Genomic DNA, 19,496 nt, shown 5'->3' on the forward strand with positions numbered 1-19,496 from the left:
CCATTGGAGGGTGTCCAGGTTTCTCACACCTGTCCCAGGACGCAGACAGGCAACAGCAATATAGCTCAGAAAACAGAGAGTGAGGGAAGGTCAGTGAAGAGACTTTTCACAGACCGGACAAGACATGGGGGGCCTGAGGAGAGATGTGAGGATGGTAAGTAATAGTTGAATTCCCTTAGGACCTTTATCTTCTAAGAGATCTGAAAGGAGAGATTTCAAAATATCTTCCTTAGTAGGAACACTAGGAATTTAATCTTTGAGGAGAAATCAGCAAAAGTGAGGGCTCTCAATTGGGACCTTCTTTTTTACCATCTTCCTCATTCATTTCTTATCATCAGAATACTTGGTTCCAATTCCTCTGTAAGCTGATGCCAGAGACAAAGGGTTAACAGGCCAGCATAGTAGTTAAGGACCCAGCCCAAGGCAAACATTCACTTTATGATGAACAAAACGCCCACACAACCTTCATGAAAAGCAGTCCATTGATGAGAGTCACAATGAATAGGGCTGATCTCTCGGTCTATAAGGAGGCGCAGACACTGTTCCTTCCCATTCCATCTTTATGTCCTCAGTGCAGAATCTCCACTATGTGTGCAATGCCAAAAGCAATCCCTGGTCTTCCTATAGGCAAATTACAATTGATAGAGACACTGCTACTTTTATCAAGGGCTATGGGGGAGATTAGATGAAATTATGCCTCTAAAGCATTTAGCCTGGTGCCTGGCCCACAGTGAGCACTGGGACAATACGTAGTAGCTCCGTCACCATCATCACTGTTGCTGGCACGTGCAGTGTGGGAAAAGCACAGTCCTGAGAGTTGAGTTTCCAGGCTAGACTTGACCACTGATGCCCCCATGGGACCTTGACCAAGTCACAAAATGTTTTCAACCCCCCAGCTTCCTCATCTTTCAAATAGGAATAACAATTCCCGCCCTACCTACCTCATCAAGGTGTTATAAGAATCTAATGAGATTAGAGCATGGAAATGCTTGAGAAACCATAAGCCTCTATTCAAACAGGGAGGGGTTGTGAGGCGCCTGGGTTAACCCTGAAACCAGAGACACCTAATGAGGCGCTAGCTCATCTGGTGCTAGCTCTTCCCCAAGGCTTCTCTTCCCACCATGCGACCTGGGCTAGCCCCCACTGCACCCCCTCTCCATTTCCCATGCCCAGCGCGTGCTCCCCAGGAAATGGCAGCCAGCCCTGGGTATGACTGGCGCCATTAGACCCAATGCCTGCCCTTCTCTTCTACCCGGGCTCTGACCAATTCAAGGGGGTAGCCACCATACCAGGTGCCCTCCCGTGGCGTGTGAAGCCTTGCCCTTCTCACCTCTCCATTGTTGACAAGCTGGTGAGAAAGCATAAAATTAGGGCCAAGCCCGAAAGGAATTTTACAAAAGATGCCTCCCCAAAACGGAAGGCTCTGGAGTGGGCCTGGGGAAGGGTGGGCAGGGCCGCTCTGTGGTTTCTGCAGAGCCGTCCTGGCTGAGCACACATGGGCCACCTGGAGGTCACCTCCCCACCACCCTGTGGAGGCACTGAACCCAGATCTTCCACCTCCTGGAGGCTGGAGGGTGGCCACCCTGGCACCCCAAGCCCCCTGAACCCAAGAGAGAAGGAAGCACACCCGGTGAGACACACACTGGGGCACATGTGGCAGCCAGTGTCCCAAGCGCTGCAATTGGCCTGGTTGCGGGGGAGCCGGGGGTGGGGGGCGTTGCTCAGAAGCATGCTAGAACCCTTATGCCTGGTGCCTTAGAGACGTCCAGAGGGAACAATTGACCATGAAAAAATAACCAAAATCACGGTAGTATATGGAAAGTGCCTAAAGATCTTAGGGACAGGAAAGGGTCTTAGGATGTCAGAAGATAAGAGGAAAGCTAGGGGAATATGAGAAAGCTTTCTGGACAAGATGGGTGATAGCGATGCCCTCAAAACCAGCAATGCCATGCTGAGCCGCACAAGGTGTTGGCTCATTCATGACTGACAGAGCCACTCGCTGGCTTTGGCTTTGGCACAGAGCAGCATTACTGGCTTCTTGGGACAGCAGAGCTTACTGACCCTCAGATACCATGTGATGACCACTGAGCTAAGAGACCAAAGATGCTCACCAAACAGAGTGCCAGCCCCAAATAATTCAAAGATGGCTGCGTTTGCTTGCATTTCTTTCCATTCTAAATTAAAAGGATTCTTAAATTCTTAAATCATGCGTGCTTTTAATGTTTTCAAAATGATTCCTCCCAAGTCTTTTTTTACTTAATCCCAAGCAATCTCTAGTCTCTAGAGGGGTGTTTTGAGAGACCATGGAAAGCCCTGGTCCTCACAGTCAGCATCCTCTTCCCTGGCTGTCCTGAAATCTGAGAACTTGAACTGGAGCCTTGCTCTGGACAAGTTCCCTGTGAAGTTACTTGCAAACTGACAAGACTGTTCATGGCCTTTGCCATTTTGGGGAGAGTCCTGGATGCACACCCCTTTTAGGACATGCACCCCACCCCTGCTTGTCCTCTGTCACCATCACTTTGGGGAATTCTCCATAGAATTACAGAGCTGAGAGAAACCAGGAGAGGTCATCTCCTCTGCCCTTCTGTTCTTGGGCAGCACCAGACCTACTCCTGCTCTGATAAGAGGAGAAGATAATTATGGGATGGGGACAGTACTTCATAATCCCTTCCTTAGCAGTGGGGACAGCGCAGCATTTATTTCTACCCTGAGCCACACATAGACCATTGACCTACCACGTACTTTATATACATGGAGACCAAAGCTAACAGAAGAAAACTTGGATCTCCTACCACCTTCCAATTATCTGGAGCTTTGTACTTTGCAATATGCTTTCAAATCTTCCACCTTGATTCATCTTACAAGGTTGAGCTGAGAATCTGAGCTTCATCGGATGAGGAAGTCAAGTGAGTGGCTCCAGATCACCCAGAAAGAACTTAGCACCAAACTTGGAATAGAGTGGAAACATCCCGATCAGTCTTCCATCTCTTCCACTGGAACCCATAGCCAGTGCTCCAGAAAAAAATAGGATCGGGGCAATTACTCACTTTTCTGAAGGTTCTGTAGCTTCCTAACTTTAGGTGGCGTTTCTCCCAGATACTGAAATTGTGATTCATTTTTTAAAACTGCAGTCCCCACACCCCATGCAGGAAGGTGATGGCACAGAACAATCCTCAGCCACGTGTCATACATGCGTTTAACATAAATGCATTCAACTGTGCCTGCAGTCAGAGGAAAAAAAGAGAGACTGAGAGCCTAGGTGAGAGAAGTGACTGTTGACAAAGATAAAGCACACTGGATGATCAAGGAGAGGATTTGATTGGGGCTATTGCAATAAGGAGAATGTCTCACAGAAAGTGAAGGGGCCTGGGCTTTGCAGAGGCAGGCAAACAAGAGATTCATCAGTGGGTTTTATGGGAGTCGTGAGGAACTCTGGAGATGGGTTTTTTCCTTCCTGGAACATCCAAAAACATAGTCACCCTTTGTGGTTAGAACACAAAAGGATGGGGAGACTTATTGACTACAGTTTCTTTTCCAAAAGCACAGGACTCAGGTGAACTTGACATTGTCACAGTTTAAAGAAGACTGACATTCTGTTCACCTTCTCACTGTGTGCGCCACGCTCTGTGCTCGGTGTGAGACGATCCTTGTTTGCTCTCAGTCGTTCACAGCTTGCTTATGTCTCTCTCAGTCTGCATCTTGCTCCTCTGACCCTGAATTTAGTGTCAAAAACACTCATGCATTTTTATATGGTCCTAAGCGCAAGTCAGGAACTTCATCTGCTCAAAGAACAGGATCTATTCCCACGGGAGGACAGGCTGTCAGTGTTGACTTTGGAGGAAAGTTGATAGTTAGCCCCCAGCATTGCACGTTCTAAACTCAGTTTTCACTGAATTGGCTGATTTCGAGCCTAAATCATACCAGCCTGGGCCCTGCTGTGCAGAGAAGCAAGCTGGAAATAACGAGGCAGTTCGCACAGCACTTGAGACAAGGGCGGCCGTGGGTGGGGATCGTTGGCGAGCCCTGACCTTGCCCGTTTCCTCGAACAGATCCTGCAGGAGTTGGAGTACGGCCCCTCGGTGGACTGGTGGGCCCTGGGGGTGCTGATGTATGAAATGATGGCTGGGCAGCCCCCGTTCGAGGCCGACAATGAGGACGACCTGTTTGAGTCCATCCTCCATGACGACGTGCTCTACCCCGTCTGGCTCAGCAAGGAGGCCGTCAGCATCCTGAAAGCCGTGAGTCCTCGCCCTCCCCCTCCCCCTCGTGCCTGCTCCCCTGGCCTCTGTCTTCTCCCTCTGTCCCTGTCACTCCTTTCCCATCCCATGAGACCTTTCGCTATCCCTCTCCGCCCGTCTCTGGCCCACCTCTGCTGCAGCCGAATGGTAGGCAGTCACAGTGGGGAGCTGAGGCTCCAGTTGCTTTCTGTGGGCCAGGGACGCGTTTGTGTTTCCTGAGAGGGAGCTCTGCATTTCAGAGGGAGCAGAACCAACCCAAACCGTGCCAGGATCACTTCTGCCCCCTTACACACCAGGAACTGGACCCTGCGTCCTCCCCTACCACCCGCACCCGTCTTCCTCTGGAGCCTGTGATGGACAAGAGGGAGGCGAGCACAGTGTATCTGCATGCATGACGGCATCTCTGTGGCAGAAGACCTGATCAGAAAAGAAGTGTCCACTTAGGGCGTGGAATCCATGCGCTGGATTCAGACATGACAGAGAGACTATCCCCAGCCCTGCAAATAATCCCTCACACGTGAAACGCTCAGTACTGCCTCAGCACAGCTCTTTCCGCCATGTAAGCCACTTGTGCTAGGGCAAGTACGTGAAGCTCCCTGACCTCCTTGGAAAGCTGTAAAAGCTGGGGTGCAGGGAAGGTGAACAGAGCAGTTGACCCTCAGGGTTGAGGCATGACCGAGGTGACAGCCCCAGAACCTTGACTTCCAGTCCTGACTTCTTTCACCCACCAGAATGCTCCAAAGTTCAGTATTTGGCACATCACATTCACCAGATTTCCCATATCAGGTACCCTCTCAACTGTGATTTACTTGTTCTTTCAATGCACTACCAATATTTACCTAATGGCATGTTTTTTACAAAGAAGTTCTATATCACTGTCATAAATGGAAAATCAGTATCATTGCCATAACTAATTAACATAAATCATCATATGAAATTGGTAAAAAAGACCTAAAATCACTTTGTAGGTGTCTGGGAGCACACATACCATATTCTGGAAAATGCCACATCAGAGCATGCTATTCTCTTCCGCAGTTCTTTTTTTCTTCCTCCTTTCTTCTTTCCCTCAACTCATCAATTTCCCTCCCCCCCCACCTTCTCTCCCTCCTAATCAATAATTTAATGACCTATTTTTTTTTAAGAGCGCACAAGTGAGGGAGGGGCAGAGAGAGGGAGACAGAGGATCTGAAGGCTGTCGGCGCAGAGCCCCACGCAGGGCTCGAACTCCCGACTGTGAGATCATGACCTGAGCCGAAGTCAGACACTCAACCGACTGAGCCATAATGACCCATAATGACCTATTATTTATTGAGTGTTTCCAATGTGCTGGGCATCATGCCTCATGCTAAGTAAGCATTGGTGGCTATAACAGCCAGGGTCCTGCTGGATTGGTTGACTACAATCCAGCAGGCAAACGTGGGCAGTAAATAAAAAATAGATCCACACATAGTCACCACTGGGATGAAAGCGGTGAAGGAAGCAGATAGAATATGTGTATTCACTCACCTAGTGTGTGCCAGTGAGCATCTATTACGTACCAGGCACTGTGTCAGATGCCGGCTAAGGAGAAACCTGCAGGCAGCACCCAAAACACCCAGAGTACCAGCCCAGCAGAGCTGATCACTTGCCCGGCGCCCTGAACACCAGCCCGGCAAACCTTCCAGTGAGCCCCCTGCCAGCACCCCCACTAGGCTCTTTCATTTTGGCCAACCTGGAGCAGTGTTTCTCAGCTAGGTGTGATTCGTTTGGCAACGTCTGGAGATGTTTTTGCCATCACAGCTTGGGGTGGGGAGGGAGCATTGCTGCTGCTGGCATCTAGTAGGTGGAGCCCAGGGACATGGCTAAACATCCTACCGTGCACAGGACAGTCCCTACAACAAAGATGTACCCCACCCAAAGTGTCATTAGCACAGAGGTTGAGAAACTTTGACCTACAGAGATTCAGAAGCTAGAAGTTGTGCCTGTGTCCACTGATCCGTGAGGGCAAAGTCTCTGAGAGAAGGCATTTCCCTGTAAGAGCTTCTGGCTCGGGAGCATCTTCTTGAGATGTTAAAATCTATATGTTTGTCAGTAGCCCTTATACTTTGTCTCCCAGAAGTGGAAGGACAGGAAGAGCTAAGGAAGTAAGGAAGAATCTTTACTCCCTTGGCCTTGGAACACTTTACTTCCTCACATTCTAATCCCAGGCCAGGTTTGGGACTGGCCACTGAGCTCTGTCTCTGAGACCTGCTGCCTACATCAAAGTGGTGCAGAGCTCTCGAGAAGGCTGTTTGCATCATAGAGTTATGCAGTGCACAACCTGTGCAATAGTAAGTGCTGATCCTGCTGCCTTCCTTCCTTACCACTGTGCTCTAAGGCCCAGCGTTCAGCCCCCTATTTAGTCATTTAAATGTACTGAGTGCACAATAGAAGCTAGGCACTGAACCAAATGCTGGGAAGATGGGACTGATTCCTATATCCTAGAGCTCACCAAGGGTAAGGGATGTTTAGATAAATTATAATTTTTTTAATTTTTTATTTTAAGAGAGAGAGAACATGAGCGGGGAAGGCGCAGAGACACAGGGAAAGAGGCTGAGCTCCACACTCAGTGTGGAGCCCAACATATGGCTTGATCCCAGGACCCTGAGATCATGGCCTGAGCTGAAATCAAGAGTTGGTCACTCAACTGGTTGAGACACCCAGGTGCCCCTAGATAAATTATAATTAAAAATTTTTTAATGTTTTAATTTATTTTTGAAGGAGAGAGAGAGAGAGCATGAGCAGAGGAGGAACAGAGAAAGGAGGAGACACAGAATCTGAAGCAGGCTCCAGGCTCTGAGCTGTCAGCACAGAGCCTGATGCGGGGCTCAAACCCACAAACTGTGAGATCATGACTTGAGCTGAAGTCGGACGCTTAACTGACTGAGCCACCCAGGCGCCCCATAAATTATAATTTAAATAAAAGAGAATCATGAGGTCCCAGGTACCTACAGGGGAGAGAATCTGGAGAGGCTTTAACAGAGGAGGCAGTATTTTGCCTGGTTCTTAGAGGATACATAGGGACTGGATATGGGCATTATAGGTGCAATAAAGGATACAAAAGCCTAACCGGGTAATCTTGGTTCAGACTGAGAAGTTTCCGTGTGCCAAACTGAGGGGTATGGACTTTATCCTATGGGTGTTACGAATCAGGAGTGTTTAACCAGGGGTGGCCTCTGCTGACTTTTAGATTAGGAGGGCAAGGTGTGCATTGGTACCATTTCTAACTCCAAACTGCCCAAAACCCCTTAAGGCATTCTCTTACCTGTGGCTCTCCCAGCTCAGTGCCCATGTGCTTTGGCTTCAGGGACACCAGGCAAGAGTCAGCAAGAGGCTCTCCCTGCCCAGGAAAATCTCCCTGAAGATGAAGCCTGAAATTGTATCAGTATAAATTTATTCCTTTGGATTATGGTTTGTCCTCTTAAATTCCTTTGTTTAAATACAGGCTCTCAGCCTTCCCCCCTGTAAAATCTAACTCTTTGTCTCCAGCTCACGTGCACACACACCCCTGCCTTTATTTTGGGTGGCTATCAGAAATATTTCCACCTACCAGCACTGATTTTTTTCAGTTATATGGTACACATCTGCTCAAATTACTTGCCATCAGGACTGACTCACTTAACAGGAATAAGTTCGCCTGGGTGTGTGGGGAACTATCAGGGACACAGATAAAAGTACAGATTTTAACATCTGGGGAAGCTGCCTCCAAGCCAGAAGCTCTTCTCACAAGGCTAAGGAGGAAAACACATCCATGTGGTTTACCAGACAAGCAGTAAACTTTTCCTTTTCTTGTTTTTTAATCAGTTGATGTACATGGTTATTTTATGCTAGAGGTTACAAATTCAAATTAAAAAATAAAAATGAGAGAGTCCAGGAAAAGGAGAAGTGGAGGGGGTGCCTTTGATAATTTACCTTGACATGAATATCTGGTCCTCTTTCCTTACCTCAACAAGGACTGTGGACCTCTCAGCATGAGTGAGTTTATCTTATCTCAGTCTCCCCAACTAGAAGACTTGAGAGCCTGAGGAGAATCAGGGAGTTAGTAGTAGCCTGAGTTCCTAATCCCAGCATTGTACCTTGTTGGCTGTTTGATCTTGGCCAAGTTAATTAACCTCTCTGTGCCTCACTTATAAAATAGGGATAATAATAGACCTCAGAGGCTTGCATTTGAATGAAATGAATTAATTTATATACGATGTTTAGAATGACGGCTGGCATATGGTAAATTCTGTATAAGAGTGAAAGAGTACCCTGGGGCCCCTGGGTGGCTTGGTCGGTTAAGCATCCAACTTCAGCTGAGGTTGTGATCCCACAGTTCATGAGTTCAAACCCTGCATCAGGCTCTCTGCTGTCAGCACAGAACCCATTTTGGATCCTCTGTCTCCCTGTCTTTCTGCCCCATCCTGGCTCGTGTGCTCTCTCTCACTCTCTCTTGCTCTCGCTCTCTCTCTCTCTCTCTCTCTCTCTCTCAAATAAATAAACATAAAAAAAAAAAAAAAAGTGCAAGACTACCCTGAGGGGCAGAGTCCCTCAAAGTGCAGGAAACAGGCTTGGGAGATGGTCTTGAAGCTGTTGCCGTGGCTGACTTTCATCTTTCCCTCACAGCCTGTCCCTGCCAAGCCTTTGTCACTCATTCTGTTATGCCCTCCTCCCTGCAGTTCATGACCAAGAACCCCCACAAGCGCCTGGGCTGTGTGGCGGCACAGAACGGCGAGGACGCCATCAAGCAGCACCCGTTCTTCAAGGAGATCGACTGGGTTCTCCTGGAGCAGAAGAAGATCAAGCCGCCCTTCAAGCCTCGAATTGTAAGTAGGGCCCCAGAGCCCATTCCACACTGTGCGTCGGGCCTGGGTGTGCAGAAAAAGCGGTCTGGGGCACGTGACCCAAAAATGCCCAGCCAAAATGACAAGGGCAGGAGGTGGCTGAGCCGCTCCCCAAAAGAGTCTCCTAGCCCTCAGAGTTTACTGTCAAAAATACATAACCTAGAGCCATAACCAAGATGCTGATTCGTATGGGACACAGAAGACTTTTAACTTTAACAGAGATCAATTGATTGATTTCAATCAGAAGTTACAAATGATATGAGTTGGCCGTGTATGGTGGAGATTTAAGGTTTCTTTATAAACAAATGGGTTTGCTTTATAACTGAGTCAATTTAAAGAAAAGTACTAGGTAAATAAGAGTCACAGTCATGGTCATTATGTGGACTTAGTGCAGCGTGAGAAGGTAAGACCCAGTGCCCAACACCTAGGGAGGGCTGTGCTGCACCAACCCTGGGGCCGAGTCTGTAAGAGCCTGTCTCTGTAGGGCTCCCCACCCCCCTCTGCCCCGCTGTCCCTGCTGGCCTCCCTCCGGCCCAGCATACACCTCCTTCCAGGTTCTCAGCCCTGTCCCAGTGATGCCTGTCGGAGGGGCTGCAGGAAAGGGTGTCAAAGCTCAGCTGTTGGAAAGAGGAATCAGAGAGCAGAGGCCATGTCCTAGCAGTGACCTTCTGCTGGAGGGAGGCCTTCTGGTCAGCAGGGCTCTCCTTGAAGTTGAGAGTGTGCATACAGGCCTGTGTAGGGGGAGTATCCCAAGTCTGCTGGCTTGTGGCCTGATGAGGCAATTATTCAGACTGAAAATTGGGGTATCCAGCTGGCTAGTATGCTGGGAGCAAAGGGGGTATGTAATATTAGGAAATTACAGGCCAAGAGCCCCGGAATGCTGGGACCGGGGTCCTGGGCAGGAAAGACCTGAGACCATCCAGTCAAGCCTCAGTCACCCCACATTGTGTCATGCAGCCCCCTCTCCCTCACCTCCAAGTACAGGACAGACCCTCCTGTGCTTTGTGAATCATCACAGAGGAATTCTGTTATATTCCAGGAGGTTTTCTGGGGAGCAGTTACTGATAGTGTTGTGAAATGTCCCAAGTAGAAAGCAACTCTCAGCATGGTCCAGGCTCAGCCAGTCTAGAGCACGGAAGGTTGACTGTCCCTGGATGCTTGATTGGGTCACTGTTCCTCATTTGCTTCCTCCTTTGGTTTTTACAATTTTCACTGGCTGGCACACAGCTCGGAACAGGCTAGATTCAGGCTCACCTTCTTTCTTTGTTAGCATCACCTTCGCTCCTGCCCATTTCCCCCTTGGCTCTGGGCAGGGCTCCCTGCACATGCCATCGTGCTCAAAGGCTACCCCCCTACCCAGAGGGTCTCTGTGAATGGTTTACAAGGACAAGATCAACCGTGTCCTGGAAAAAGCAAGGGGAAGTAGGAAACCAGAGACCAGGTGGAGAAGGAGGGGAAAACTAAAGACTCAGATCCGAGGATAAAATGTTATTGCAGGTTTAGTCTAAGGTAATCTACCCAAAGCAAAGTGGGAAGTAGAGCGAGGTAGAGAATCCACCTGACAAAAGGTGGCAAGAGCAGGGACCAATCAGTCAGCACAGGTCTGCAAAATGACTTACTCGACTCAAAGCTAGGCTTATAGAGAGCCAGACAGGACTGGAGGGGCAGCTCTTCCTGCGGGTGTGGGGCCAGACGACAGGGCAAGCTGAGGGGACCGTCAGCAGGGGGTGCAAAGGGAAGAGCGGGCCTGGGGTAGGGCGGAGGCAGGCACCCAAGTCTGAGAAGCCACAGGGAAGCAAGGAATTAGGGAGAATCTTTATGATAAAAGTCCCAAAGAAGTTTTAAAGTATGGATTCATGGAGAAGTCTCTCTCTGGGATAAAGAGAAGGCAGAACATGGCTCAAACCCAGCAGAGGAAAGTGCTCTGAGATTTCAGGGGCCCTGCGAAGCTCCTGTCTCCAGAAGCCTGTCCCTAAGGCCGAGCAATAGCAGGGATTCCTCCCGAGGCTGAGACCCTCTGTCTCACCTCTGAGCCAAATGAAAGGGCAGACCCAAGAGAAGCGACCCTTTGAGCTGTGCCTGGCTTCCCCCGAGTGAGGGAAGGGCGTAAAGAACAAGCGTGAGGTTTCTGTGGGCCTGCAGGAGGGAGAAGGAGCCAGACACAGAGGAAGAAGAAGAAAAGGGTGACACGGGAGGCCAACCCATGACCCAGTCCACTGGTAGACAGGCCTCACCCAGCCTGGACAGGCAGGGGTGGCCGGCCCGGCGTGCAGGTGCTCCTGTGGGCCAGGGTGGGAGAGGGTCCCTGGGAACCAGCAGCAGAAGTACATCTCTGGGTGAGGGGGTCAGGCTGACCTGGAGGTCAGGTGGGACTCCACCCGGAGCACAAGGGACCCGTGCTTCCCTCCCTTGGGTCTCTCCCGAGCCTCCAGTGTGGGACAGGAGGGCAGGACTCTGCTCGCTTCCTTTGCCAAAGGGCTCAAGTAGGCTTCCTGGGGCCAGACCATCCCCTGAAAGGATGGCAAAGAGTGAGGGCAGGGGCTGTTCAGGAGCTCCCAACAATGTCCAACTGTCTGAGTCAGCATTCCCAAAGACTGAGTTCATCCTTACCTCACACGTCACCTTCTGTGCAAGTCCCTACTCACCCCCACAGAACTCCAGAGTTATCCTTAACACTGTTGGGGGTTGGGGGGGAGGAGGCAGGGAGAATGTTTATCTGGCTGGTTTGAATTCCGTTTGGAAGAGAGAGGCCATCCGAAGGAAGGATAAGAAAGGAAACTTCCATTGTGCAACAGGTGTCTCTGGTCACATTTTGAGCCGAATAATGTTCCATACAGAGTTCTCAGCTACAGGTCTTTAAAGATGTATTCAAGTTCTTTTAAGTATCTGATCTCATTTATATCCTAGAGATTTGTCTCTGGAGAAATATCAAAATGGGGAAGAAAAGAATAGTCTACATCTCCTTAGCAGGTTGGAAAGGTCTGCCTGAGACTGCTCCTAAGTTGAAAGCTCTTTTCTGAAAAATGTTGATGGTACCACCCTGAGTCCTCTGTGGGCTTGTTCACAGCAGAAATGAATTTTAAGTTGAATTCAAGCCCACCACAGTGACAAACATACTCTAGTTCCCGTGTCTGAAAGCCTTGCAAGACCCACGTGTAACTCACACAAGGTTTTAAGAAGCCAACACCCACCTCTTACTAACTCAGGATTAACCCTGGGGGAACCACGGGTAGCCAGGCCCTCCTGGCTCAGATACCAGCAGTGGGGGTGGCTATGCTCTGTAAGTAGGGCCAGTTACCAACAGGCAAAATAGATAGCCACCCATGAGTGGTCACGGGAGAGACACTGGGGGCTGAAGTGCATCCCACAGAAGTCACCTTCTGTTTACAGGGGAGGGGTTCCATCATAAGATAGGCTGTCCGCCGGCTGAGGGTGTCACATAACCTTAGGGCACATCGATGCCCTTTGAGGAGAGCTGAGAAGGAAAGGGTGTGACAGTGGGAGGAAGGAAAGTTGCTTTGGAGCCTGACATTGGGAAGAAGCGGACAGGGCAGTGTGAGCTTCTTGGATCTTAGAGACAGACAGCCTCCTTGAGAAGGGAGAGGACAAGTGTGTGAGCCTTGCAATTTGGCGATGGCCTCAAGAAGACACGGGGTGTGTGTTTTAGAAGGCAGTGAAACGAGATACACAGAAACCCTCTAATCTCCTCATGCCAACCCCCCGCCCCGGGGAATTCAGTCACAGAGGGAACCCTGGGGCTCCTTTGTCTTGGGCTAGCTCCACTAGCTCCTACCCACGTCCTGTTGACATCACAGCAAAATGCCGCCACCCCCAGAAAACAGCCGGATAGCGACCACCCCACTGGATGAGCCGGCCATACCGAGTCTAAGGGCCTTGGGGGTGTCCTGCCTGTCTTGATTCAGGAGGGAGTTGGTTCTGTCTGGTGGGAGGTGCTGGAGTGAGGCCAGGTGAGGTCACGCCATCCAGGCACCAGGGCTTAAGAAGAGCCAGGACTCCGTGGTATGTTTTCTGCATCTCCGGACTCTTCCCGCTCGCGCGGCAGGGATGAAGCTCCTCCACGGCACAGCCTGTGGTGGGAGAGCAAACCTGTACACTGCCCAGGCTGGCTCTGCTGAAGACTAGGTTGGCTCAGTCGCCCCCGTAGGGGCTGAGGATATGGCAGGTTCCCAGGCCTGGTTTCCATCCCCTCCGTAGGAATCCTCGTCCTTCCAAAGATCTCACCGAGATTGTCCAGATCCCTAGCTGGCTGCTGGCCTCTGGTCCAGTTCCCTCACAGACCTCAGGTGGCTGCTGTCCCCTCCAGGCCTTTACCTTCTCGAGAGGTTTGCTAAGCTTAGATTTCTGCTCCCTCGCGCCTGAGCCTCCCTGTCTAACCCCTGCCCTGACTCACCAGCTGTCATTAGTCCGACTGGATTGCCTGCCTTCAGGTTTAGGCCCATTTGCACTAAACCCCACCTCGGGACATTTTTCAGTGGCCTCTGCTTCAATGTGGGGATTTCGTCTCGTTCGTCCTGCCAACTCTCTTGTATTCTCCCGCCCTCACTTTCCCTTTTACATTCCTCCTGTCTACCCTCTGGCCACCCACGTTTGCAACTGATTTTGCACAAGTGATGTGCCGTCAACACCAAACCAAAGACTCTGTGCCACCCTTGTATTCAAATCGATTTCTGGAGGTGGCTGGCCTCACGGCAAGGGCACACAGGGTGGGTGGCAGGCACCCCAGAAGCGGTTGGGAGGCTAGAGAAGCCAGTAAGGCTGGAGCCAAGGCCTTTGATGCTGGAAAAAAATCTCCCGGCATAGAGTTCATTCGTCTGTCCCACTGGGGATTTAGTTCCAAGGTGATGGCATCATCCAGTAGCCAATAAATGTAGCACATTTTGCTTTTGTGTTACTGGTGAGCTCACCTTCTTTGGGGACCGCAGAGGGCAGAGTGATGGGTTCGGTGTGTTTGAACGGCATCATGTGACCATGCGGATGTTGGAGGTATTTTCTCGCTCCAGGCTTCTTTCCTGGGCACTCCTCTTGCACCCAAAAAGCATTAGGCTCCGAGATTATGGCTGCCAGGGCTCCAGCGCTGGAATTGGGGGAAGCCAGTGAAGGGGGGAGAGATCTGCCTCCCCAGAAACCTAGCTATCCTCAGTGAAAGCCAAGGGCAATGAGGGAAATGCCGGCCAAGTAAACTTCTCTTTGTGTACGTGTTCTCTCTTTTCAAGTTTGCTTCAGTGTGAATGTCCCTCTTTAAGGTAAGGCCTCCTGAATGGGGAGTCTGTCCAGGTAGGTGAGCCCTCTCAGGCCCGGTGACATGGAGGCCCTTCCAACCCCATGATCTGTTTCCATCCAGTCGTCCACACTGCATGGCGGGACCCTCGAGGGAGGCCTTTCCTGCATGCTCCTGCATGACCGGGCTGTGCTGAGAGAAAACCGGGAAGTGGGTTTGAGACCCTCACAACCTCACCAACTTAGCAGCCTGAGGAGAAGCCCTGCTGAGCAGGCAAAGGCAACCCTTTCCCCTGAAGCTCGTCAGCCCACCCAGGAGACCACCTGTTAGTGGGCCCCATGAAGACAGAGTCCCAGGTGACCAGCAAAGGCTGTCCTCCTCCTCCACCTAGCAGAGCAGGGACGGGACCCGGCCAGTGCCTAGAGACATCAGTGAGGACATCCCCCCAGACTGTGTCCAGGCCAGAGTGGGAGCCCTTCATCTCCAAGAGGCTGCAAGGTCCTGCAAAGAGGCAGGACACCAGTCAGGGCCTAGAGGGCATCATGGGAAATGTCCAGGAAGCTGTTTCTGGCAGTTGGCCCAGGTAGTGACATGGCACAGTGGACCGGTATCAGCTTTGACCGCAGAGAGACTTGGGTTGGAAGAAAATTGCTGTCGTGGGTTAGCCGTGTAAGCCCGGGAGTTCACTTCATCTGCAGACCCCAGGCCTCCTTGGGCCTGAGCTCCTTATCTGTAAAATAGGGATAAAAATATCCACTCATAAAATTATGAACAGGATTAGATAAACCTGTAGATTCCCAATGAATTTTAGTTCTTCTCTCCAGCCACCATCCCCACCCAGCCTGTCAAAGCCCCTCCTTCTCCCGCTCGCGTCAGGAATCAAGAGCTAAGGAGGCAGTGCGGTGTATGGAGGCTAGGCTGTGGAATCAGAGGCAGCCAGGTTCCAACTAGCACTGCAGGATCTTGGGAGAGTTGTCTCACCTCTCCGAGCCCCCGTGAGCCGATCCGTAGAACAGGGATAGTAGTATGTACCACGTCGAATGTCTGTGAGGAGTGAAAAGCAAATCAAGTGAAGTGATTAGCACATTCCTTGGGATACAGCGGGTGCTAGGACAGAGCTAAAGCTGACAGTACTGGAGACCCCGGGGGTCTAAGACAAGGGGGCTAGAGAGGGCGCAGTTCCCGGAGAGGCCAGGGGTTCACATGAGGGATGACACCATGTGGTCGGGGAAGCTGCCATTGCAAGGCAGAGGACTAGCAAAGAGCACCATCCAGTCCCCGCAGAGAGCCTTCTGGAGTTTCATTCCGGCCCTGCCCCTGGTCTGGGATGGAAGAGCACAGGGAGACAGGAGATACGGCAAGACAGAGACTCACCCTGGCCCTAATGCCCCTTGAGAAACCCCAAGTTTCCCCGCAGGGTCTGTCCCCCTTTTACGGTGTGAGCTTGCCACCACCTTTACTTCCCCTGCCCCTGTCCTCAGTGGTCTTGTTTGCCGAGCACAGCTGTGCAGCCCAGCCCTAAAGTGCTGGCAGTCTGATGAGACCCCATGACCGTGGCCGTAGGAGGACGGAGGGTTCCCAAGTGTTTCTAAGCTAAACAGCCTCAGTGGGGCATGTTTGACTCTGCACAAGGGATTTCTCTGTCTGGGAATTCTGCTTGCAGGAGCATTCCTATAGCCCGACCTGCACATCACTTTGGTGCTCCCACCCACTGCCCTAGGGGAGGAATTTGAGCCCTGGGCTGGGCATTTCTGTAAGCTCCGAAGTTTTCATTTATAACTTCATAGCTGTTCAGTTGAGATTTGCCTTCATGGGTTCATCGAACTAGTGTATATTGAATTTAATCTCCTCCCCACCCCACTAGCACCTGAGGTAACACACACAGCCTGCCGGGGAGCGTGGGACCTACTGGGCTGTGTGTGACTGAAGGAAGGAAGGTTCTCCGGAGGAGCTGGATCTGGGCAGAGAAAGCCAAAAAGGATTAGGGACAGAGAGCTACCGGGAAGAGGCATGGCAGCAGGGGAGGGCAAGGCAGGATTCATGTCAGGTCTTTTCAGCGGGAATTTAGTGAGCATGTACTTTGTACCCTCTGTGAAGCTGTAGGGGAGAAGGCTGGTTGACGTAAGAAGAATCACCTATAGAGGCGCCTGTGTGGCTCAGTTGGTTAAGTGTCAGACTTCAGCTCAGGTCATGATCTCACATTTCGTGAGTTCAAGCCCCACATCAGGCTCTGTGCTGGCAGCTTGGAGCCTGGAGCCTTCTTCCGATTCTGTGTCTCCCTCTCTCTCTGCACCCCACCCCCCAATCATGCTCTGTGTCTTTCTGTCTCTCAATAATAAACATTACACAAAATTTAAAAAAAAAGAAAGAAGAAGAATCACCTGAATGCTACCATCCTGAGGGGTTCCAGTGGCCGGAGGAGCCTCAAACATAAAGTGCTTGGGGAATACCAGGCACAGTACAAAATGCAGGACTTGACTCAGGGCAGGGGTCTTGGGGTTTGCCTCTTAAGGTTAGGGGGCAGGGAGGAAAGGTGATGTGAAGAGGAAAGCCTCCCTGGACAGGCCAGCTGGCAGGGCCTCTGTGGGCCACAGGAGCCACTGGCCACTTGCAGTCTCATAGAAGGTCCCGCCCGGGGTGATGGTCTGGCAGCCAGGAAAAGACAGGCAGTGGTCCCAGGCTGGATAATGTGCATCGAAGTAGAAGCAGATAGAAGCTCAAACCTTCCCCAGGTGGGGGGCTCAGGCCTCCAGGCCTCCAGCCAGCATTTGCTCTCTGAGGGGTGCAGACACCAAGGGAGACTGTGCACCAAGGGGTTGGGGGTGTTCCCCACCCACACCAGCCTCCAAGGGGGCACAGCTGGCTATCAGGGAGGAAAGAAGCTCTGGAAACCCAGCTTGCATTGGGGGGCGGGGGCATTAGTGCCCTGTTTACTCCCCACTGTCTGTGCCAGGATAGTGGATGGTAACAGATTTGGATTTAGCTTAAACTCGACACTCAGACATTCTTCTGGAATTCTGGGATTTGACAAACACACATTAGGTCTGTGGCACATCATTACAGTTCCACATCAGCCTCACTCTCAGAGCGAGGTGATCCCGGCCTGCGGGACTCAGACCCCCACATTATTCTGGCCTCTTCTTTCTGGGACCTACTCCATCCCCAAAGGGGTTTTATCGGTGCACAGAGCTTGAATGTCAGGTGTGTGAGCCCCACTAGGTGTGGAAGAAGGTCAAGAATGGCAGGGACAGTGAGATATGATACTTGCCTTGAGTAGGGAGATGGGAAGATAAGCCCACAGTGGGGCTTACCAACTGCGATGACTCAGGAAATAAAGCAGACCTTGACTTGGTGCTTCAGCCAGACTTCCTCCCCACCCCTCCCGCATCTTAGCCAGTATTTGGAAACCACAGGTGGTCTTCCTGGGGGAGGCATGGCAGATTCAGGCTACAGGTACCCAGGCACCTGGGATGTGGGTGATCCACCAAAAGTTTCAGAATATAGTCACCCCAAAACATGAGATTCCAGAATTTAGCCCCCGCTTTGTATCAGAGGCAACGAGCTAAGAGGAAAACACTGGACAGGGCTGGGTGCTGGTCCATCTGTTTTTTATATCTTTGAGACTCGGAGCAAATCACTGAATTTCTCTGCTCCCTTCCTATAAAATGAGGGACTTACATAATCCCTAAAATGTCTTACAGCCTATGAGGGCAGGGATTGGAGGTGTTTGGAAATCAATTTTATTATAATAAAATTTACATAGAATAAAATTTAACCCATTTAAAATGTGCATTTTGACGCATTTTAACAAATGGATGCACCATGTTACACCAGCACAGTGAAAGAAGATCTCTATCCCAAACTGTTCCCAGGTGCCCTGTGCCCCAAGGCAGTCCCTGATCTGCTTTCTGTCACTGGAGAGTAGATGTGTCTTCTAGAGTTTCGTGTGTGTGTGTGTGTGTGTGTGTGTGTGTGTGTGTGTGTGTACACACACACATATATATGGAGCCGTGTAGTGTGTGCTGTTTTGTGATTTTGTGTCTGGCTTCTTTCACTCAGCATCCATGTGTGTGAGATTTAGGAACTACATTTTCAATTTTTTACTATGGAAAACGTCAAACATGTACAGAAGTGGAGAGAATCCCCATGTGCCCATCACCCAACACCAACAACTAGCCTGCTCTGGTTAATTTGTCAGGGGAGGGATTTTTATCTGTTTTGTGCACAGCAGCGTCCTCAGCAACTCCTGGCACGTAGTAGGTGTTGTAACATATACTATGAATGAATGAATAAGTTCTATAGGTCGACAGTGTTTTTCCAGAGAATACTTCTCTCTTAGCTCCAGCTCTAAATTCTCTTGTCACCTTTTATGGCCCAAGATCTGTTCCAGTTTATGCCTCAGAATTTAGGATGATAAGATCCTGCATTGGGAAACCTGAAAGTGTTGAATGGTAGGAGAGGTGGGTGACCTCATCTTGACTTGAGAGGCATATATTCGGGTGTTTACAGTTCCCGTTTCAAAGCCAGCAGGCAGAGCAACAATAAATTCCGGGCCAAGAGAACTGATTTCTATCTAGAACATTTTCATAAATAAGGGGGGTGGTATTGGTGAGTGGAGAAACAGGGCTTTTGCCAGGACCAGATTGAAAAGTTTCTTTGGGCACCAAAAAGTCCCTGGAATTAGATAGATGTCAACCCAACAGGCGTCAACCATGACACTGCTTTGAAAAGTAGATGCTACATGAAAAAGGGCTGCACGATTAGAAGCGGAATGGGGCCAGGTTTGCCGCTGTGGGCCTCCCCACTTTCAGCTGGAGAACGCGGGCTCCTGATGCATCACCGGGCACAGGTCCTGCCGCGGCACGTCCCGCTGTGTGGGGCCAGCTCCCTGCAGAGCCCAGCTCGGGCACTCAGGCCTCGGGCGGGCCACAGCATGTAGGGCGCTGTCTCCTCCTGAGCCTTTTTATGGCTGGCTATCCACCCAGGTTTTCCGCATGTTGTCAGTTCCAGACACCCTGACTGAGTGCCCCTTTGCCCTACTTCAGGGTCTCCGCAGCAGTAGGGTGTGAAGTCAATTTAAGGAGTCAGGTGAAGAAAAAAGTGTAATAAAGACTAAGATAGGGTAGAGTAGGGTCAGGTCAAGTAGAATCAAACAGAATAGAATAAGTAGGATATCAT

At 50.6% G+C, this 19,496-nt stretch overlaps 1 protein-coding gene across 5 annotated transcripts in view; it reads left to right on the top strand.

Moving 5' to 3' along the window:
• The window catches only part of PRKCE (protein kinase C epsilon), a 498,956-nt gene that overhangs the window by 461,548 nt on the left and 17,912 nt on the right, over positions 1-19,496 (top strand). For all 5 annotated transcript variants that reach the window (XR_006200651.1, XM_042932183.1, XM_042932182.1 and 2 more), the window contains exons 13-14: positions 4,050-4,238; positions 8,915-9,061. Coding sequence is in view for 4 of the 5 variants with exons in the window: in XM_042932183.1 (XP_042788117.1) it covers positions 4,050-4,238; positions 8,915-9,061 (336 nt within the window). In the remaining variant the exon portion in view is untranslated. The remainder of the gene's footprint in view (positions 1-4,049; positions 4,239-8,914; positions 9,062-19,496) is intronic.

The sequence above is a fragment of the Panthera leo genome, chromosome A3 (assembly GCF_018350215.1).
Source record: "Panthera leo isolate Ple1 chromosome A3, P.leo_Ple1_pat1.1, whole genome shotgun sequence".
Classification (NCBI taxonomy): domain Eukaryota; kingdom Metazoa; phylum Chordata; class Mammalia; order Carnivora; family Felidae; genus Panthera; species Panthera leo.